Source organism: Aedes aegypti, chromosome 1 (assembly GCF_002204515.2).
Source record: "Aedes aegypti strain LVP_AGWG chromosome 1, AaegL5.0 Primary Assembly, whole genome shotgun sequence".
Lineage (NCBI taxonomy): Eukaryota > Metazoa > Arthropoda > Insecta > Diptera > Culicidae > Aedes > Aedes aegypti.
Genome location: NC_035107.1, coordinates 192,085,318 through 192,109,068, shown reverse-complemented (window position 1 = coordinate 192,109,068; position 23,751 = coordinate 192,085,318). Strand labels below are relative to the sequence as shown.

Genomic DNA, 23,751 nt, shown 5'->3' with positions numbered 1-23,751 from the left:
AAGATATAGCATAAACAAAGTGTCCACTTTATAAAATGAACAGTCCTTATTTTCTGTAATGAAAATTGAAATTTACAAACATCGCTGATCAGCAGCAATGTAAGACACAAACAAATAAAATCAATAAAAATCTACGCAAAATGCTTAATTTGTGAAATCGTGATTATTCCTACCGATATTACTTCTGTAAAATAAGAATTTGCCAGGCCCCCTCCAAAAAAACAATCTTAGCTATTAATGCCGTTAACAATTCAAAGGATGAAATCAATAAGGTCTTGTATATCTTTCTAGATGTTTCTACATCTTGTTTTACTACGTGTCAGAAGCTTAGGCGCTTACACCTAGACTTTAGAGCCCGGATACTAGGAATAGGGTAAAATGGTCCAAAATGCCACTACAAGGATTTGTGTTGTTTTCTTGTAGTAAGATCCACATTTTAAGGCCATTCGAAGTCTTAACCGTAACTTTACAATATTTGCTAGCTACTACCATGAAAATATTCCTTAAGTTTGAACTTTTTTATGGTTTTAAATCGTGTCGAAAAGTTGGTTGAAGAATGGTGGCAATTCAAAATGATCGAATGGATGGGGTAGAATGCCATTTAGTATGGAGAACGAAGGGTCAGCAACCAGGCTCCTCCATGAGTTTGCTCTATGGCATCTTCTTCTTCTTTCTGGCATTACGTCCCTACTGGGACAGAGCCTGTTTCTCAGCTTAGTGTTCTTATGAGCACTTCCACAGTTATTAACTGAGAGCTTACTGTGCCAATGACCATTTTTGCATGCGTATATCGTGTGGCAGGTACGAAGATACTCTATGCCCTGAGAAGTCGAGAAAATTTCCAACCCGAAATGATCCTCGACCGGTGGGATTCGAACCCACGACCCTCAGCTTGGTCTTGCTGAATTGCTGCGCGTTTACCGCTACGGCTATCTGGGCCCTCCCTGCTCTATGGCATGGAAATGCTTATTCCTTTATAAACCATTGTTGTTGAATACCAATTGAAATTGAAGAAAAAATCAATGACTTTTTATTTAAGGGTTGTAGCGGTAACATTTGGGTAAACATATTTTAACATCGTTTGGCAAAGAACACAAATTGAAACGTTCTAGGAATGATCCAATGGGTCGAGCCGTTTTACCCCATCAGAGCGTATTTGACCATGTTACTGTCGTCCATCCTAAGAGAAGCGACCTACGGATCTATTTAGTTATTATCTTCGAAACCACCAACAACTTGCTACACAAATTCCCATTTCCCATGACATGCTGCAACTATTAACACTAACAAAACTAAAATAGCAGTAGAAACGCTGATATGTGCAGGATGCTATTCATTATGGACTGTGTAAGCTCTAGATTAGAATAGAATAGAGAAATTTCAATTAATGAATCTTCCGCCAACGTATCGTTAGAAAAAATCTACTAAAAGTTTTTCCAAGTTTGCATTCTACTAGATTTTTTTTTCAAAAATTTGCTGGAAAAAGAATTTTCTACTTCTTTTTTGATTGCAGCAATTTCCAACCTGAAAATGTCCTCAACTGGCGGAATTCGATCATTAGTTTTCTCTAAATGTACTCACCCACAGATAGATGCCTCCTTTGCGGAGGGGCTTGCTGTATATTAAAGATGCTAATTTTCCCTCCCAGCGCCTATCATGAGTAAAGTCGTGTCTAGTTTCCCACGAAGCTTATACATCTTACTGGTGGAAAGCAAATCAAAGGAAAAGAGAGAGTGCTCATGCTCATATCCGAGATGAAATCAATGAATTAAATTTGGGCCATCGTGGCACTCAACCCAACCAACGGTCAGAGCCAGAGTGGAACCAGCACGTTGTATCCAAGCAACAGCAAGTCTCAGAACTCCAGACTAGAAAAGTGAAATCTCTCCCTCCTGCTTGTGCCGTCGGTGCCAAATGTCATGACATTTTCCAGAGATAACCCACTCTGTAGGAACCAAAGCAAGTCGACCTTGGTGGACGGGTGGGTGACTGCTTTTCGGTCCCAGCTGGAAGGCAGAAAAAGTCAACATCCAAAGCTGTAGAGTAAGGTGGGGCGAAAGTTCGACTACAGAAAAATCTGTTGAGTTTTTCTGTTGATGAAGAGGCAGAATAGAAGTTAGGGGCTGTCCAATTATTACGTAAGACTGTTTTGGCGGTTTTTTGACCCTCCACCCCTTGTGGTATTTTTTTTGTATAAAACTCAAACCCAACTTCGCTCCATAACCCATAACATTATTAATGAATAGCCCCTTACCTGCGGCGACAAGAGCATGAGTATTTCCATTTGATTTCGACCATTCGAGCGGTTATCCGTAAGAAGAAAATTTGAACAGAAGGAACTGAAATTATCTATGACAACATTGGCATAGGAATTTCCTTGAAAATTTCCATTCAAATTTGAAAGCAAAGCCAAAAGTTGGTCTATGATTTCCCTAGCAATTTGTGCATACACATGTTTTGTTATCTTCCTTTTTTAGATTAGCGTGAGAAGAACCTTCACAAATCATGCATTTAACATCCATGTGTCAATTTTTTGTACCATGACCCCACTTTTGGCACCGACGACATTGAATGGGGTTCTGGAAATTTCATCCAGGTTCCTGGAAAAGTTCGTGACATTACAAACATTTATTGTGAATCGAACTAGAAATCTTGAAAGGAAACTTTTACCCCAGTTTACTCTATGTATGTAGTCGACAGTTTTACGAGACTAGAATCTCTGGCGCCAGAAAACATCCCATCCCGCAGCATACACCAAATGGCAACGAATCTCTGTGTGCCACAAATTTGTATCATAACGCTTTGATTGGCGTATAGCGAAACGGTTACATCCTTCATCACGAGCGTGGACTGTTTTGTCCACGGATATCATCGGTCGTAACGAGAGTTCAAACATTTCCGTCCATTGACTGACAAAACTGGTCACATTATGTAATAAATCATCCTAATTGGGGCCGTTGTCAGTTAACCTTATTTCCGCGGATTGACATTGCATACCGCATAGCGCCACTTAGTGGCAAACCAATATTACTAATGGAAAATAGCTTCACATTGCTTCAATACCACTCCCACGGGATCGTCGTTGAAGGTATACATCTTTATATTTGCATTCGATACTATGGTTGATACCGACTAGTATAGAAGCTTCCGTTTAAAAGTTGGTTACTCACTCCCACGCTAAATTTATCGTCACTGATCTCGATACCGGCATTAGCGTGCACGTCAGAATTCAGAGTGGAAGCTTATTTGGAGGGGTATAATGCTGCTAAAATTTTCAACACTACGCCGTATGCATCAACATAATCGTGCCAAAACATCAAGAAAATGAAATTAACAATAACGCACGGTGCGCCAGAAACCGTTATTAACGCAAAAAATGTCCAAGAATTTGGCACCTACCATTCGAAAGATATGGTAGGGGTACCGGGGGCAGTATGGACACCCGGGGCAGAATGGACACCCCCTGTATCTTTGCATAAGCGAATACTTTTACACTTTAAATGCAAACAATATTTCAGTTGCCTGTCGGAGGAGTAAATTATCCACTAAAATTTCAGAAAAAATGTTCAAAACATCGATTTTAAATAGAAAAATTGAGCATGTTTTTATTTGGTTCGAAAATTATAACATTCACACCTCACCAAATAAGGTTTCAGAGGCAAATGACTGCAAGTTGACCGATAATGTAGCTCATGATTGAACCTTCAATTATTTATGCTATATTCAAAAATATAGTAGATTTTTTTCTGGTATTTTAAGACATTGAAAAACTTATATAAAAATTTCTAATACTGTTGGGGCAGTATGGACACCGGGTGACAAAGTAGAGCTGACACTTCAAAGAGAAAATATATAACTTCAAATACAAAATTATCTAAAAATATTTAGCATTCAATGCAATGGTTATGAAGCGGAACCACAAATCAGTTGAAAATCGTCAATTCTTGATTAAAACTAACCTGGAGGCAATATTGAAAGCATCTCTACGAAAAATGTCGTAAATTGATTTTAATCATGTTTCCAGTGGCACAGTGACCTGTCACTATGGTTTCCTGAATATGAAATTCATTTTTCGAGGTTTTGAGAACGATCGCGGGACAATTTTCCTATAAACATTAGGGTGTCCATACTGCCCCGCTAGCTTGATGGCGACTACCAAATATAAGCTTTTTTAAACCTATTTTTGAAAACAAAATATTTTTTTCCCAATTATGCAACCATGTTTAACAAATGCTTAAGAACTCTAAAAAGCATACTGCACATAAAAAACAGTATAATATTCATGTCCTCACAGTCAAAATAGGCAAATTCCTTAGGGTGTCCATACTGCCCCGTGTCCCCCTATTCAAGCATCTTCTCCGCGAATTTCAAAATATTCAAACGAGGAAATCGAAAGTTATTGTGATATTAAGGTTTTGGGTTAATTTGGAAGGGACATTCACATGCTTCAATATATTCCAAAACTGTTCAGCATTATCAATTTGTGAACCACCCATGTAACCATCAGCTTTGCATTAAGCCTTCAAAACATGTCCATGCATCCAAATCAAAAGTTACAGTAATTTGCATATTTACTATTATTTCTATGAAGTTTCAATTAGAGCTCATATATATGCCTTTGTTATTCAAGTGTATATTGTTTTCTTATAATTCTATCCATATGATTGACACTCGGATTTCAAAAGATATAGTAGTCAACCATCTTCGCACTTAGTTTGAGAATATTTTATCGAAAGACAACATAACTAGAGTACTTTGAAGTTTTGGACCTGTCTTCAAAATATATTTTAACACGCATTTTATCATTGCGGCACAAATTCACTTTACAGATTTGTATTAAATTTGTATCTTTCATCGAAAAAAGACAGTGCTTCGTTACAGCACAGAGGCTAATGGGTAAGATTTTGAAAATTTTGTTTCGTTTTTGCGCATTTTGCACTGTTTGCACTTGTTTCGTTATGGCCCAAAAATGCGTATTGGTAAACCTGAACAATTTGAAAGTGGCTCCATGTTGCTCAGTCTAGAATGAATTATCAACTGGTGAGATCGTTTTGTGCTACTGTTCTAAATGGACTAAATATGATGGTTCACATTTTATTCGTGACAGTGAAGAGGATACGATTATATATTTGTTCAATTGATGGTTAGTAGTCAATTATTGTCAAAATAAACCTTGTTTCAAGTTTTGCAAAACATTTAATGCAACAAGCACCATATTTGGTTTAATTTTACATAAAAACAGAAGATGCTTGAATTGTTCGATACTCAGTTGACTAGATACTGATAGATACTTTTTCGATTGATGTTGTATGATTCGCATCATACAGATTCTTTGAATAGTTCGTCATCAAAGGTGTCGTAATATTTAATCTTCAGTCAAGTTTTGTACATATGGAATGATAACTTGTTATTTTATTTTATTCATAATGTTGTTGACTTTATTATGTTTGAAGAGAGGTACAACCAATGAAAGTGAAGCGATGATCCCTAGTATTCTTGTAATTAAGCATTTTGTTTACCTAGACGAATCCTGTGATATAACCCTTTCCGTTCTTCCAAACTCCCAGTGATTTCTCGTAGAAGTGGAGAGGACTCCAACAGCTTCCTCAAAGATTGTAACACTCAAACATTTCTTCCATAACCCAAATTGACCTATATTCAGATGCAGCCGGCTCCGGTATAGCTTGTTACAAGGAATGAGAATTCTGTTACTTACACACTGAAGGTGGTGCAACTAATCCTAAGTACCATCCGTTGGTTCTTTGTGCAAGGATAGTTGTTGTGTGTTGGCACGGTGTGGGACTCACGTTAGACGTGCTTAACCACTAAAAAACGTTCCCTACTGCTCCTGTGCCTCGATACCCCTCGGAACTACATCAGGCAATTTCAATTGGCGGTTGAAGATCTCGCCGGGGCTTTGGACAGCTTTCTGTGCCACGACGCATACTTCCTTTGGGCTGACTTCGCGTCAGGCCCTGTTGAAATTCTACTAGACGCTCATGTGCACTTCGTTGCTCTACAACGACTCGTTCTCCGCTGCGGCTGTTCGAGCTCTCCTGGTTGACCAGTTGGATGCCGAGGTTGGTCCAGCGATTCCGGTTGGAGCATGACTTCAGGTTCACTGGCGCCCGACGACCCAAAACTGGTTTGTGACGATCGATGCTACTCGACCTAGTCCCCGACGGTGGAGCTAGCCTACTCCGATCGCGACCCGGAGCTCTCTGGTCTTGACGCCATCTCCTTTGCAGCAACGACATAATCGCCGTTATTCCCCTGTTCACCGCATTCCAGGTGCTTTCATGCTGGAACATGTTCTGCACGATGTTATCCGGATTTAGGATGCTTGCGGTTTCTGGCATCATCTCTCTTCATATATCCCTGAATCAAGGGCAGTCGAATATGACATGCTCCGGTGTCTCCTCGATATTTGGACAGGCCGGACAAGGCGTAACAGCTACACACGAAGATTCCGTTAATTTTAACGATCACGAAACCCTCGTATGAGCGTTCGACTACTTCTTGGATAGGGAATCGGCCCATTACTTGAATCGCCGTCGTCTCTGCTCTGTCTACTACCCAATTGCCGTTATCGAGAGAAACCCGATACGGTTCTGCAATGATCACAACGTCGCACTTTGTTTCTGTTGTCGACTGCCATAACAGTCTTCAGGCAGTCCCTGCCAACGTGACCTTTTTCACCACTTTTCCTGCAGTGTTCGGATCTTCCGTCGTTTATCACCAAGCAAACGATGGACGGTGTGCAAAACTGCGTGAAGATCTCGGGCGAACACTCCAGTTCGTTCAAGTCTCGCCGAAGACTACAACAGGTCGATTGACTTTCATGTCTGCTGTTCAATATTGAAAGTGTCATACGGAGAGCCGGACTTGACAGTTGAGGCACTTGTTTGCTACGTGGACGACATGGATATTTTTGGCAGAAAATTTGAAATTGTGGTAGATTTGTTAACCAGCCTGAAAGGCGAAGCAACAAGCTTCTGACTGGTGGTGAATGCGTCGAAGACAAAGTACATGCTAGTAAGCGGAACTGAGCGCGACAGAACCCGCAAAGGAAGCAGTGTCACGATAGACGGGGATACCTTCGAGGTGGTTGACGAGTCCGTCTATCTCGGATCCTTGCTCACGGCTAACAACAAAGTTAGTCAGAAAATACGAAGGTGCATCATCTGTGGAAGTCGTACCTACTATGGACTTCAGAAGAAATTGCGTTCAAGACAGATTCACCCACAAGGTCGCAATTCAGGATGGATAGAAGCGGCCATGAATCGAGTGAATTGTCAAAATATTGTTGCGAGGACTTATCAAGTTAATTGATGTAAAATCAAATAAATAATCGGTTACCAGTAGCTTTTAAGGCGGAATCACAAGTTATGCGGAATTTGTACGTATTAGATTTTCGACTTTAACAGTCGTTGAAGAAATTAATTCGTCGGAATGTTAGACAATAGTAACCAACCAGCTCTCACTTCTAGACAAGTTATGAATGCCGTTCAACAGCTCAAGACTTACAAGGTAGTTGGAAAGGATGGTATAAGAGCGAAACCTTTCTGAATGGGCCGGAGAAATTGACGGTCTGTCGGAACAATCGGTTTGAAAGTGCATGGTCCTGCTTCAATCCGTCAAACGTTACGGAGGATGCCGAAATCTAATCTGCAACCCGTATACTTGAATACGATCCTTCCAATATTGCATGAATCCGTCTAATCCGCTTCGCCGGAAAATCATGTTTCATCATTATTTCCCATAACTCGTTTCTCTTCACTGAATCGTACGTTACCTTATCCGACGTCGATCGGCCCTCACAAAAACCAGCTGTTGGACAGAATACGGGACATTATTTTGTACGCCGAATTGAGAAGAGATGGCAAATGAAGCCATCCACCTAGCAGGCAGTTCTTCTTCCTCCCATATCCTTAGTAGTATATGACGAATTATTCTATGCAGCTGCTCACTACCGTGCCGTGGAAGGATACGTTGTGCGGGCCACGTTGTAAGAATGGCAGACAACAACCCTTCAAATACGGTGTTCGCTTCTGGTCCGGCAATTATAATTCTTCTAAGGACTACTTAGGCATGAATCTATCAAAGACTTTAGAAGGAAATTCTTGATTTCTTTCAATAATGACTTCAGGGACAACAACAGTAATTTGAGGAAACATACGAAAATGTTAATTAGCAAAGGAAGCCCTCAGTTAATATCTGTGGAATAGCTCATAAAAACAATATGCTGAGAAGCATGTTTTTTCTTAGCTTGGGATGTAACACCAGAAAAAAAAATAATATTTATGCTGTAAATAAACCCAAAGCGTAAGTGTCCAACGGTTCTCCAAAAATAGAAAAATAGTTCAATTATGAAACATGATCCTTCAAGGTAGAATCGTAATCTTCTCAGAAAATCTATGGCACAAGAAAACGCCATGAAGTAAACATTTCATATACGCCTATGTCCGCCATCCGAACGAAACCCCAATCAATATTCCGTCATCCAATCGACGTAACCATTCCGCTCGTGCCTGGATGCAATACGCCACCCGTTATTTGGATCACATACGTGCTAAGTTTCGGCTTCAAGGTCGTTTCCGGCCTCGCTTTGCGCCAGATGTTTTCGGTCAACACTTCCTCGCACTGTATAAATAATCACACCCTAATGGATGGAAGCGGCTAGCCGTTGACTGCTTCCCGTTTAGCTAGATGCATCGACGCGGCGGCGTCCGACGGCGTGAAGACAGCGAGTTCTGTTTGTTTTTGCAGTTTTTCCTAGAATGTTTAGAAATTCCAAACTTTTACAGAACAGCACTTTTCACTGATTCGACGCCGAGCTCAAACAAATCTTTGTTCGGTTCAGTTGGCGTTACTTGGTCGGCAACTGGTTATCAGTCAGTCACTGTGGAGGATGATGATGGCAGAGATTTTCCGTTGCTCCGTTCGAACTAGAAGGAAGGCAAAACGAGGTCAGTAGGGCGACGATGCCGACGCCTTTAGAGCTGCCGTCATAAATTTGTTTGATCCGATGTTAGGTTGGCGATGAACACGGCTTTTGTTTGCCTAAAACGGTAAAGGCAGTGCCGATTATGTCAGTCAGTTGAATTGTACTATGAGAAGTTTCCATTTATAATAAATATATACAACATATTTAAAAATGAAAATTTCAGCAACATAAATAATACAATATTGGCAAGTGCTGCAATAACACAGCGTAGAAGAATAGTTATTTACGCCACAAGTTGCAAAATGATGATTTTATCAGTACGAGTCGTACATTAAATAATACGAGTGTCTTGAAAAAATCGAGTTTTGCAACGAGTTGCATATTGAGTGTCCATCCCGGGATTTGAAATACTTCGGGATTTTCAAGCTACAAATGCTAACGTCCCGGGAAACCCGGGATTCCAGAGATGAGGGTACCATTTGATGAAAACCACTTAGTTCCAATGCAAAACAATGCCATTGTTCCTTATTAATTTCTTAATGATAGAAAAGATTATAAATAGTTAGTTATTCCCATTAGCGTTGGGCAAATTTGTCTAGAACATCGATGTTACTGAATCGATTCATATCTGAACTGCCGAATCGATTCACCGATTTAATCGAATCCTTCGAATCGATGTTTTCAAATCGATTCGAATCGGATGAAAATTGACATTTTTGAAGCTTGACATGAAGATCAAATGCGTTTGCATTCGATTTCAACATCTTTCAATCAAATCAGTTTCGAAAATCAATCAAACAGATTTACTACTTCAAGATTAGTTCAAAATATGGTTTCTTTTCCACAAACTCATTGAGAAATATTTACCGATTTCAGCAAAATGAATCGAATGAAGAGAATCGATTCCCCCGATTTTAGGTGCTCCAAACATCGATTCAAAAAATCGATTAATCGGAAAGCAAACATCGATTTTCGGAACATCGATTCAAAATCGCCCAACGCTAATTCCCATGTACCGTAATCCGGGGTGACACTGATCATTTTTTTGAATATTTCTTAAATATTTCGTTTGAAAATGCAAATATCGCAAATTTTATATTTTAAAAACAAGTACTGACACCCATAGTTTGTGTCTATATACTGTATTTTGTTTTTTCAAAGATTGAAACATGTTTCAAAAAAATGGTTAAGGCGATTTTTCTATTTAACTGATATGACTTACTTAAAACATGGCCCCTGAAGCCGAATATGAAGGCGAAACGCTTACAAATCATTTACTTTTTGAGTTTTTTTTTAAATTAAAAACACCTCGAACCACGCAATACGCCTAAAGGTAGGCAATTTCCTAACAGAATTTAACATTCTTACCAGTAATAGGGTCCTAGAGGCCTGTCCCAATTTCAATGCCAAACGCTTAAGTTTAGGCTAAAAACACATGTTTACTCAATTTATTTTTTTTTTCTTTTGTTTAAGTCCAAAAAGCATTTTTTCAGATTTTGTCACACTCCTTGGCTTAAACTCAAATTTTGGGTGTATTTTGCTTTCCGTGTCCCTTCCAAAATGTCAGATAGGAACAACCCCAGTGTTAAAACTAAAAGCCCTGTGGTATTTTTGTCGATTAAGCGAACGTCAAACATGATCAAAAGTGTCAAGGTTCTTTTACGGACCCAATTTTTAAATTAAAGTTTAAATATGATGTAGCCGTTATTTGAGCGGGAAAAATTGCTAAAATAGTTGCAGTAACATGCTCTTTCGTGTCATTAAATAAAAACAAGATTTCATTAAACATTTTAGGACCCAATTCGGTAATGTTGCCTAATTGAGCATACTTATAAATGTTTTGATGGCAGAATCGTTTTACATACATAAATAAATACGGTAAATGATGGCTTCGGCACTCTGAGGGTATTTTCGGCAGCACTAACTTATCGTCCTTGTTTAAATTTATCTACGGTACAAGAGTTAACTTCAATGTACTCAACATATTCCTTGAACTATAATCTTCCATGTAAACCTCATCTTTCACAAAAATATTATATAACATGGGTTTTATCATTGAATGAAATAAATGCTTACAAAATTATCGTCATTCGTGAGCTGCCGAATAAAACAACACAAGAGCAGCTTAAGAAAAACTCATCACTTTGAAAGGTCCGATTCTCCACTCCAATACCAATTTGTCACAAAAGCTACGCACCGATCACTCATGCACTATTAAACTTTTGATTTGTCTATAAAGCACTCTAAAATACTGAATTTTTATGCTTCAAATCACAAATTAAAATTAATGCACTTTGCTTTCCTCGGCAATCACTTTTTATTACGGGAATATGTTGCCAGAAAACCGTATTCAATTGCGGTGTGTGTTTTTATTCACAATTTAAATTCATTGAAACAATTTACAACTAATTAATTCATTGGAATTAGGCAACAAAACATGCATTGGTAATAATTGAGCCTTTCAATACTTTCTTTATCTGAAAATTGTAGCGCATAAACTTCAATATACTGAGAAACATATAAAATATACGTCTTTCAATAGGTTAACTATTTTGGCAACACTCCTGTTGTTCTACAGGCAATCAGAGGATGATGTATTTGAGTCAAATCATAAGTGAATTGATTTGCAAAGGGCCAATTCAGATTTTCTCATACACTGAGAATAATATGGACGTAAAAAAATGTAAAATAAGCCTGTAGAATTTCCAATGTTGCGTAACCTTCTAGCGATTTTTTGCGCATAGACACTAGGGTGCGGCTTGTTTTCAAAAGTTCTCAAAACCAAAAATTCGTGAGCTCTTATGAATTCAAATCATAGAAGAGAAACCTCAACGTTTGAGCCAAAAATATTAAGATTTAGGGGTGGCACAAGCGTCTTGAAGGTGAATGTTTAAGTTATATAAAATGGCCTTCAGTCAGTGAAGTCATGTAATCCATTCAAAAGCAACTCTGAAATTCAAGTAATGCGATAATCGTGTTCCGTGGATTTTTCTTGCAGAGCACAATATTATGGATCAATTAACCATGACGTCACGCTCCAACTTCTAGGTTGGATTCGCACTTGCTGCAAGTTTATAACCATGACATGGCAATTTTTTACAGCCGAAATGCTGCCATAGTGAGATTGAATACAAAAAATATTCGATGAAATAATTGGAAACGAAATTAGGCAGCGTCCATTTATGACATAACGTTAAATGTACAATTTTCAACCATTCCCCCTCCGTAATGGTCTTTGCATGGAAAAAATAAATTTAGTGTTTGAGCCGCAACGTTTGAGCCTACTCCCCCTCCCCCTTGAGCGTTACATAATTTGTGGACGGTGCCTTAGTCTGCATAAATTTAGTGGCGTTGTGTATTCAATTTGACTCTCTGCTATTTTATTTATAACTGCAATTATGTTCTCAGTGTAGTCTGTATTTTTCTGCATTGGCCCTTTCAACGAGTCGACCATAACGAGTGACGTTTAATTTCGGGATTTGTCAACAAATACGAAAAGTTACCAATACATAAACTAGTTTTTGAGCAGTTTTGGATTGCCGAAGTGAACATTTTTATTGCCGACAATAGTAATTGCATTGCCGATAAAAGAACAAGTGCCTCGTGTCTTTGGTGAGGAAAAATAGAAGATCAAGAGAATAAAATAGTGTTTTGTGTATAATAATTAATAAATGAAGAGTGCTCAAGTGTAGTTCAGTTGTCTCCTGCTAATTGTTGTGCTCTATTGTTACGTAAAATTGCCCTCTTAAAAGTTCAGCTGCTTAGGCTGCCGACAATACGTAAGTTCCCCTAAATAAGTAGTACAGTTATCAGAAATTACATATATTACACATTTACTTTTAAACAATTTTCGCATTTTTATGGGCCATACTGTACAGATTTATTTTTATGTTTGGGACAAAAACGTGTTGCGTACGATGTATCATAACCTTATTAATATTTGAGTTCCGATTTAACTCTATCATAATAGCATTGCATAATTTGTGATTCCCAAGCACAAAGCCAAGAATCCTTCCCGAAAATTCTCACACGAGATTATTTCACATATTTAATCTCAATTTCCTTGATCAGTGAACGCCCCAACAAATCGTGATCAAGATCACATAAAACCCACCATCTACGCCAGCATCCCATACCAGAACCTATAACTTCGTTTGATCGCTTTTTTATTTCAAGATCAAAATTCTTCCATTGATCTAGAGCGCAGCGTAGGTTTAGAATTTGGCAACGGTTTCCCCGTAGTAGGTCGAGATCGCGATCAGCAAAGCTATTGCAGAGCCAGCCCGTGACGAGCGTAGGATGCTCTCTAGCTTACACTCGATCGTCGTCGCATAGTATATCAAACTGTGACGAAAAGGGCGCGGGTCGATTCTACACCGCAGCACCGTTGTCGACGTCGTCGCGTAGGTAAATTCCTGGCAGAGTCGATCGGTTTCCTACACTTTGAAAAAGGTTTGCTTCAAGTTCAAGTTCAACCAGCAGAGTACGAGAGCTAATTCAAGCGATCGTTTGTTTACCAATTGCTTGATTGGATTGTTTTTATTTGCTTGAATGTTACGAGTGCCTTCCGTAATACTGATATATTTATTTCGGCGTGTCGATCAGCGTGGTGTTAGGGAGTAGGGCAAATGCACAATAAGTAGAGATGCCATCCCATAATCGTATTTTATTCCTTCAAAGATATAGAATATCTATAGGGGGTCGTTTTTTTATTGTATAACTAGCATAAGGTTCATTTCAAACCAAGTGTCCACCGCACGTGTAAATGGTCATCACGGATTTCGACCAAATTTTAATCAAATGTGCATTTACTTGAAACATGCAAAAAGCCTAAATAAACATTTGACCTAAATTTAGTCTAAATCAGAGTACTTTTTTATTGACACTGAGTATGGCATGACCCACATATTGAAGAGAACTCTTCTATAAAAGCCACCTCCACTGCAGGTGCCTTCACCCTAATAGGTAAAGAAATGGAGTTCCCTTCTGGACAAGATCAAGTGCTTTCGAAGAAGGCGTTCCTATTATACAACGCTTCGTTCCATTGCCTTGAGTGGGTGCACTTTCGATTTCTAACCCGAGTGTTTGGGATATTATTGATAGCATCGACGAGCTAATCTCTAAGGCTGAATCTAAAATGATGCCAGATGCTTTGGAAGCTGACTGTTGTTGCTAGTGCGCAGCCGAGTGGAAATGGATTCCATTCCTGACTTTATGACGGATCACGGAATCGATATTCGTTCTAGCTTGACTTTAATTGTCGGTGATGATGATGGTGACTTGGTGAGCGATTATATGACTAACCACAAACAACGGTTGAGACGGTTGAGAATCTGCGGTGGCAATGCGGATGATCCGTCAATCATTTAATTAAAGCGGTTCATGGAACGATTGCCGCTATATAAGTAGCTTAACGTGTTTTATTTTCAGTCGATAAAGCGAGACATGGATTCAATGAAATTAATGATATGGTATTGTCGTCCAGATGAAGTATTTATGCTATAAATACAATAAATATTACAAACTAGGATGTGGATGATAGGAGAAGTTGATCATTCCGGAAACAAATTTTATTAAATTTGATAAAGCCATAATATTATTTTATCAACGTCAAAATTTTCAATGTCGATATTGCCAATTGTTTTGGTTAGGAGAAAGTGGGGCATTTTGGCCACCTTAAAGGTAAACTGATAAAATGGGTAAAAATATTATAGAATCTTCGGATGTGTGCATGATTTCTAACAATTCTTATATAAATACACCGCATGATTTATTCTTATAAAGTCCACTAATGGAAATATAATTTTTGTTCCATATATTTTTATTTTCCATATCGATTTCTTACCGATGAAGTGATATGAGCATCCTATATATGGTTGTAAAATTATCCATAGTTAGAATAAAATATTTTGCACTTTTTGCCAAAATTTTCTAGCACCGATAATTTCTGCCTAGTACCGGTATTACGAAACTGCAGCGTTCAGTTTTTTAGGTTTAATATATTTTTCATTATTTTGTAAGATGATAAAAATTAAAATTTATTGGGAGATAGAACATTTTGGATAAAAATTTTCGTTTAAATGATCAATTTTAAATTATTTTCTTTCTTCTTTGTTCTGTTTGTCCAGACTGCAGAAAAAACCATGGGGATGGCATCAGCTTATGCTATATCGCCATTAAATTACTTTCAGGATTGATGAAAAGGTTAAAAATCATCGTAATGAAAACCTAAACAAAATATTGAAAATTAATATTCATTCAGTTTTAAATCACTGTCGTTGAAGTGAGATTGGGCCATAAATGCGTAAGTTCTGATCGATTTTTATATGACTTTCGTAATTAGACTTGAAATGTTCTTCTTAATATGCTGAACAAATATTTTAAATTATTTTATATCTCACAGAACTGGAAACGTATGAAAATTGTCCCATTCTAGGGGAAGACGTTGGACCAAACAAACTAAATCTGTTTCGCAATAAGAACGAACCAAGAGAATAGTCTTCTGCTCAAGTTTTCTAAAGCTTTTTGCTAAATTGACAGTATTATTTGATAATTGCTAGAAATACATCATTTATATTTTATATCATTGTTCCACGTATTTGCTGAGATATTCTAGTTTATGATTAGGTCCAATGTCACCCCCTATGAAGGTATTTCAAAAAATATTTATTTAAAGCTCATGTGACAGACAGTTATCTTTTTTTTTTTTTTATTTCCCGTAGAAGAATATTTTTGCTACTTGATATAAGGTGGTGAATCGGTTCTATCCCGTTCGGCCGCAGGACATTAGGCCGAATGCCTAAAGGCTCGTCATGCCGAACATGAGTAGAAAGAACAGCTTTTGAATAACAAATAGAATAAAAGCATTTGTTAGCCTTTTGAAAGAGTAGTAAATGATCAAATGTTATTTCGGCCTAACGGCATTAGGTCTAACGGCATTCGGCCTAACGATTTTCAGCCTAACGATCCGCACCCGGATTATCAATAATATGTTTTTGTGTTTTGAATTGTTTTAATTCTGTGAAGTTGTCTTCCCATCACTTTTTGAGACAATTGAAAAGCATATTTTGAGATCTTTAGATTGGTAAAATGATGCTGGTTAAGAGTTATAGTGTTTTCTTTAAAAAAATAACATATTTTCATATGGAGCCTTAGTCGGCCATCAACAAGATTTTTTTGCAAGATGATAGTTTTTTTCCGGCTTAACATGTGAATAAAAAATGTGTTTTGTTCCATATCTTTATATAAGAAATTTTGAAAGAAGTCAAAAGAGTTCAGCAATAAAAACAAGAAAACAGTCTTTTGAAAGTTCTTTTAAATTTACTTCAATGTTGAATCCCCTGGTGCGGCTCTACTTAAACTGCAAGCCTAACGAACCAAAACAGCTTCTTCTTCTTCTTGGCATTAACGTCCTCACTGGGGCAGTGTCTGCTTCTCTAGCTTAGTGTTGTTATGAGCACTTACACAGTTATTAACTGAGAGCTTTCTTTGCAAAGTCGCCATTTTCGCATTCGTACATCGTGTGGCAGGTACGATGATACTCTATGCCAAGGGAAGTCAAGGAAATTTTTATTAGATTCTGGACCGACCGGGCATCGGACCCAGACACCTTCAGCATGGCTTTGCTTTGTAGCCGCGGACTCTAACCACTCGGCTAAGGAAGGCCCCATCAAAACAGCTATATGGGTTTAAATAATATACAAAGTTAGTTTCCTAGGCTGAAAAGTCAGCATCATAATTAAAAAGCACACTCTTGTAAACCACGCTAAATCTCCTTTGGTGCACAAATTACTTGTCACCGCTATGCAGTATTTAAACATTCGATACTTCCCATCAGAAAGTTTTCCGAAGAAGCTGACGAATTCCAAAATTAAAATTGTTCGGAAGTTTAGTAAGAGCCACGCTTGGAAATTCAACAATGAAGTAAATTTAGAAGATGTTTCCAAAAGATTTTTTTCTTTATTTTTATCACTGAAATCCTTTGATTTAATGCAGAAGTTTTCATACCGTTTTGTCTCAAATTCAAAACAGACTCATATTCCGAATACTCGTTTTTTGTAAGGCGATAAAGTTGAAATGTTTCGTTGAAATATATCAACAAATTACCAGGAAATGGCGGTCAATTACAATTAAATTTATTCATCTTCCAATCTATTTCATACCTCGGATTCTCTAGTTCGAGACCAGACTGATACTAGCTCAGATAAATTTATTGGGCCACCCTAATGAACAACAAGTATTTTCTGTTCATTTCATATGAAAATGATGTCTCACTTGTTCTGTTATGTGAGGTAGCTAGCTGAGCGACATGCAAAAACGCATGGTCGGGTGGTGGCCGATCAATGAAAGAATGTATAGGTTGAGTATCAAGGGCCGATTCTTCAATGTTTTCATAATCAACGGGCACAGCCCACACTCCGGAAGCACTGATGATGATAAAGATGCATTTGACGCGCTGTTTGAACGTGAATACGATCGTTGCCCAAGCCACGACATTAAGATCATCATATGAGATTTGAACGCTCAGGTTGGCCAGGGGGAGGAATTCTGACGATTGTAAAGTTCAGTACCCACCGGCTGACGAACGGTAATGGCCTTCGACTGATTGATTTCGCCGCCTCCAAGAATATGGCCTTTCGTAGCACCTATTACCAACATAGCCTTCCGTACCGATATACCTGGAGATCACAACAGAAAATAGAATCTCAAATCGACCACGTTTTGATTGATGGACGGCACTTCTCCGACATTATTGACGTTAGGACCTATCGTGGCGCTAAAATCGACTCCGGCACTACCTGGGAATGAAGAAACTGTGCGCAAAACTAACCGTCATCAACGATGACGGTACCGACGTCCGCCTCTATACAATCTAGCGCGACTGAAACAACTGGATGTCACCAATGCGTACGCGCAGCATTTTGAGGCAGCGTTGCCGGATGAGGTTGAGCTCGATATCGCCCCTCTTGAGGACTGCTGGAGGACAGTCAAAGCAGCCATCAACGACGTTGCCGAAAGCATTGTCGGAACAAGCACCACATGGAAGAGATGGAATGTATGAGATGGAGTTGCTGTAGCGTTCTCAAGAAACGCGGAAGTTCTATCAGAAGCTCAACACATCGCGCAAAGGCTTCGTGCCGCGAGCTGAGATGTGCTGGGGTAAGGATGAGAACATCTTGACGGACGGACGTGAGGTGATCGAAAAGTGGAAGCAGCACTACGATGAACACCTGAATGGCGCAGAGAACACAGGCACAGAAGATCAGGACAGCGAAGGCGATGGCTACGTCAGCTCAGCGGACAGAGGAAACCAACCAGCTTCCCCGATGGGGGAAGTTAAGGATGGTATTGAAACCAAGTTCATTAAGATGGGGCCGGACAGGCCACTTGTCTGCCGGCTGACGATCATAATCTGGGAACGAGAACGAGATGGACGAGAACAGCTTTCCCGGGAAGCTAACAAGATTGATTATAACAACGATAGACGGTGTGCAAAACTGCGTGAAGATCGTGGGCGAACACTCCATTTTGTTCGATTCTTAACGTGGCCTACGACAGGGCGATGGACTTTCGTGCTTGTTGTTCAATATTGCGCTTGAAGGTGTCATGCGGAGATCTAGACTTAACAGTCGAGGCATGATTTTCATGAGATCCGGACGACATGGATATTCTTGGGAGAAAGTTTGAAACGGTGGTAGATTTGTTCACCCGCTTGAAACGCGAAGCAACAATAGCCGGGCTAATGGTTAATTCATCGAAAACAAAGTACATGCTGGTAGGTGGAACTGAGCGCTACAGGGCTCACCTAGGAAGCAGTGTCACGATAGACGGGGATATCTTCGAGGTGGTGGACGAGTTCGTCTACCTCGGATCCTTGCTGACGGTTGACAACAATGTTAGTCGGGAGATACAAAGGCGCATCATCAGTGGAAGTCATGCCTGCTATGGGCTCCAGAAGAAACTGCGGTCAAGAGCGATTCACCCCCACACCAAATGCACGATCTACAAAACTCTCATAAGACCGGTAGACCTCAACGGGCATGAGACGTAGACTATGCTCGAGAAGGATTTGCAAGCTTTTGGGGTTTTCGAACGCCGAGTGCTAAGGATGATCTTTGGTGGCGTGCAGGAGAACGGTGTGTGGCAGCGATGAACGAACCACAAGGTCGCTCAACTTTACGGCGAACCCAGTATTCTGAAGGTGGCTAAAGCTGGAAGGATACGCTGGACAGGACATGTTGCAAGAATGCCGGACAACAGCCCTGTAAACATGGTGTTCGCCACGAAACCGGTCGGAACAAGAAGGCGTGGGGCGCAGCGAACTAGCTTTATTGACCAGGTGCATTTTTTCAAAATTTCTTCATAGTAATTTCCATTTAAACCTGCATTGTCTTTGGGCAACCTTCAAATAATAACCGAAAAAGCTGAAAATTTCACAGAACACTATTTTAATGGTAAAGATAGTAAGATATGAAACAGAACATTTTAAATTTGGACCGCCCTAGTCAGCACTTATCATTAGGGGCTGTCCATTAACCACGTGGACAGTTATTTGGGATTCTAGACCACACCCGTCCCCCATCGTGGTCATTTGTCGACACAAAAATTTTAAAATTTGTATGAACCGCGGTCTTTGGCCAGGGACCTCCTCCTCCCATGAATGACGATACCACGAGGTATGGACGACCCCTAATTCATTTAATATTTTTTGCATTAAACTAGAAATAACTCAAAAATTATTACTTCTTGTGAACTGATCATGATCATCTTTATGATTCAAAATTATTTCAAGACTTTTTTTATCATCAAAACGTAAAAACTAAAAAAAAAAACAAATTATGAAAATCAACCAAATCATGCCGAAAAAAACTTTATTTTTATTAAAATGTCTTCATCACGAAACTTTGTCGTAAACAGCGTTTTTCTTCAAAAAATTCAAAAATATTTAGAATTTGGTCTTTGTGTGATTTAAAATTCCAGCTTTATTTTTTGAATTCTTAACATTCCAAGTACCGCGTCAAAAAACTTTACGCGCATTACTGTGATAAGAATAAAATGGGAACTAAAAGTTCAAGCGGCTGGTTTTCAGCGACCTGTGAGCCTTGAGTAACATAATGGGTCAAAGATCACTAAAAAAATCGAAAAGCGGTTCACAGGTCGCTGACTACCAGCCGCTAGTTCCCACTTTTTTCCTATGACGGTATTTGGAGTGTTAATGGTAAAAATTCAATTTTTTGACAGTGTATTTTATTTTCTTATACCCCAAACGGTTCACTACAACCTCGCCATAGAAACATTTTCCGCCATAGAACATTAAGTCAACAGTTTTGAAGCTAGAATTTTTCAAATAAATTGCATGCAAAACCTAATATGTCATTTTCAGATGTTATTCTTGAGTCAAAATGATCGATTACCAATGGAAAACACTTGTTTTACCATACCGAAAAAATGTGCAAATTTAACTGCAAATCGAAGATGATCGAATGACCAGGTAGGGAGCTGGATCCTATTATTGGCACTTTTGATTCACTTCGGCAGTGGGGTTTATTGAAAGCTACATATTTTATATTTGACCACAATATGCGTCATACTGAAACGCTTCTTATTCAGAAGAACAATTCAGACAATTCTGTCGAGAAAAACCTCCCATGCCAAAGTGAATCATGGAAGTGCCCAAGTGGTTCTGCACCCTATCTTAGAATTCGTTCTCATTTGTTTTCGATGCACGATCACAGCAATGAAAATTTGCTCCCGCATATCCTGGTAACGTTTTCTTTCTTCACGGGTTTTAGAGGATGTAAAATGCAAGTGTTTCTGACACATTGAATTACCTCCCTCTTAGGTACCTTGGTTATCCCCCGATTCAATCACAGCTGCCTAGAACTGCATATTTGTCACATTCGACATTTATGACGATTTCGAGTTAATGCCGTTGAACACCATCAAACCATAAATACTTTCGGACAACTTAACACGATCTGTGGGATTGTTCTAGAAATTTCGAACAAAAAATGCCAAGTTGTTTTGTCACATTACTAAATAAAAAAAGACACCGACACGCCTAGAACTGCATATTTGTCACATTCGATATTTATGACGATTTCGAGTTAATACCGTTTAACACCATCAAACCATAAATACTTTCGGACAACTTAACAAGATCTGTGGGATTGTTCTAGAAATTTCGAACAAAAAATGCCAAGTTGTTTTGTCACATTACTAAATAAAAAAAGACACCGACACGCCTAGAACTGCATATTTGTCACATTCGATATTTATGACGATTTCGAGTTAATACCGTTGAACACCATCAAACCATAAATACTTTCGGACAACTTAACAAGATCTGTGGGATTGTTCTAGAAATTTCGAACAAAAAATGCCAAGTTGTTTTGTCACATTACTAAATAAAAAAAGACACCGACACGTTACTACTTCTAGTGGACGTTTTGCCCTTTGAACACTAGACACTAGACAACGGACTAGCATGCAACGCCCAGTGGCAAAACCGAAATACGTTCCTGACGAAAAGTATTCCGGATAGAAGCGGGAATCGAACCCACACACCTTGACTCGAAGCGGCTAAATGTTTGGTAACACTGCACGGTCACGGAGCCCACAACCCAAACCGCGTAACAGTCATATAGGGATTATACATGGGCCTCACAATGTAGTTGTAATGAGATTACTATCAGATATATTTTCTGTGTATTCACCCAATATACGATAAAGCTATACAAAATTTTAGCTTGAAATAAGTATTGTTAAGCTCTGGGTAGTATTTAGAAGTTTTAGTTTCTCCTCAAACTGGCAAAAAATGCATACTTGATACTTCATTCATTCATAGATACTCTCAATTTTATCAGAATTCAATCCCTGCCTGTGACTGAAAGATTAGACATGGAATTCCTCAGATGTTAATAATAGCTTTATTCAGTTTTATCAAATAGAGTATACCTAGACATAAGGATAGAATATAATATTTGAAATGATAGTATTGAAGGAAAACCAACAACTTCAGCAAAATGTTCTCACAACAAGGCTATCTGTAAATAAATGCAGAATTGATATTGAAACAGTAAAAACAGCAACTTTTCTAGTGGAAATGTAATGCCAACACCAAAGAGATTGGGGAGAACCATCGAATTGCATGGAGTTTCAAAGATTGATTTTAGGAAAATAATATACAAAAATACCATGCATCAGGTCATCTGCTTTGAAAGTGTTATTTCATTTATGATATTTTTTCGAGAATCATTTTTCATTTAACTTTTAGAAATTTATACTTCATTATCCATACAGTAAATCAAATCGTTCATAATATTGATTGAAATTGTCTGAAGGAAACGATTAATTACATACACATATGAAGATTGTAGTCTAAACTGCCGATGCAACTGACAAAGATGGAGATACGCAAATGCCCATTGCAAGTCAAGATACCAAAAAACACACATTTTCCCACAAAACCATTTTGCTTACACATTCACACCGCAATGACGCAATTTCAGATCCGCCAGAAGTGAGGAATACGTTTTCCCGCCCATTTGGCCCTCCCATCTTCTAAACATCCAGATCCATCCAATCCAGATGATGACCACCGCGTCGCGGCGATGATCTTAATGTTTCGCGAATCGATTTTCCTCCGTGGTCAATTTATTTACGAAAATTGGCAGCTCCAAACTGTAGTCAGCTTTGCACTGCAGCTTAGCGTATGCCACCCACTAACGTATTTTTATCGGTTTGATTTATGACGGTTTCCCGCTGTTCTCACCTCCAACCAGCAAAAATGCTGCTAATTTCCACATCCTGGTGCTCTGTTTCGAAAAAAACACTCCTCAAAAGCAATGATCGATCTACTCCACACGTTAGATCATAATTCACTGGAGTGTTGTGGGTTTGGCAAATCGGGTTCTAATCCAATGCTGTATGCGCCTGTTGGAAAATTTCGGATTTCCGCGCCAAAACGGTCGGATGACTTTGTTAGCAGTTAATCACTTTGTATGACTGGTAGTTTTTCGACCGTTTAGCATTAAACGGTTCACTCAATCAAACTTCGAACGCCTCGACGCACGGCACGACGCGTTGCCCAAGTGTGGATCCTGATTCCACTCGCGTTTTTCCAACGGATCACCCGCGAAGAGTTTCCTAGTCTCAACTCACAAGTGCGTCTTAATCGTAGCGAAATCGGAACTAGACTGAGGAAAAACTGCGAGAATCGGAGTCAGTTAGCTTTGCTAGTCAACCAGAAGGGAAGTGTTGTTGGCGGTTTGCGACTTGGGTGCTTGCTTAGTATATACCAACTGAAAGCGGAGGCAGACAGTTTGTAAGAATATCGAAGACTAATATATGTGTGTAATATCATCAGTGAGCAAAGGAGCTGCTGGGGCACGAGCGGAGCGGTCCTCTTCTCTCGTAATATTCGTTGTTGATATTTACTACGCTATAGAGTGCATATATCAGGGGTTTTCATAACTATGTTTTTTGCGTTCTATTGAACTATTCGATTTTTTTTATTCATTCATTAGTTTTTTTTTATGTTTTTTTTTCCGAATTCCTTTCTTAGTATTAGTCCAAACATCACATTCATTTCATACATCTAGGTGTTCTGTGTTCGAAAACACTATCATTCTAATTTAATAAAACAAAATTTCTTAAAATTTTATTAACAACATATAAAATTTAATTTGCCGTAGCAGTTCAAAATTTATACAGATTGGTTGATTTCATCTGCTTATAAGAGAGAAAAAGTTTCAATTAACTTAACTTAACCTAAATGTACCTAAAACTAATTTATCGTGACA

The 23,751-nt window shown here is 38.8% G+C and overlaps 1 protein-coding gene across 1 annotated transcript in view; it reads right to left on the bottom strand.

Annotated features, from left to right (window-relative positions):
* LOC5577498 (xaa-Pro aminopeptidase ApepP) overlaps nt 1-23,236 on the bottom strand; it is a 36,620-nt gene extending 13,384 nt beyond the window's left edge. The window contains exon 1 of the mRNA XM_001656466.2: nt 22,722-23,236. Coding sequence (XP_001656516.2) covers nt 22,722-22,755 — 34 coding nt within the window. The 5' untranslated portion in view covers nt 22,756-23,236. The remainder of the gene's footprint in view (nt 1-22,721) is intronic.
* Nucleotides 23,237-23,751: the final 515 nt, after the last annotated feature.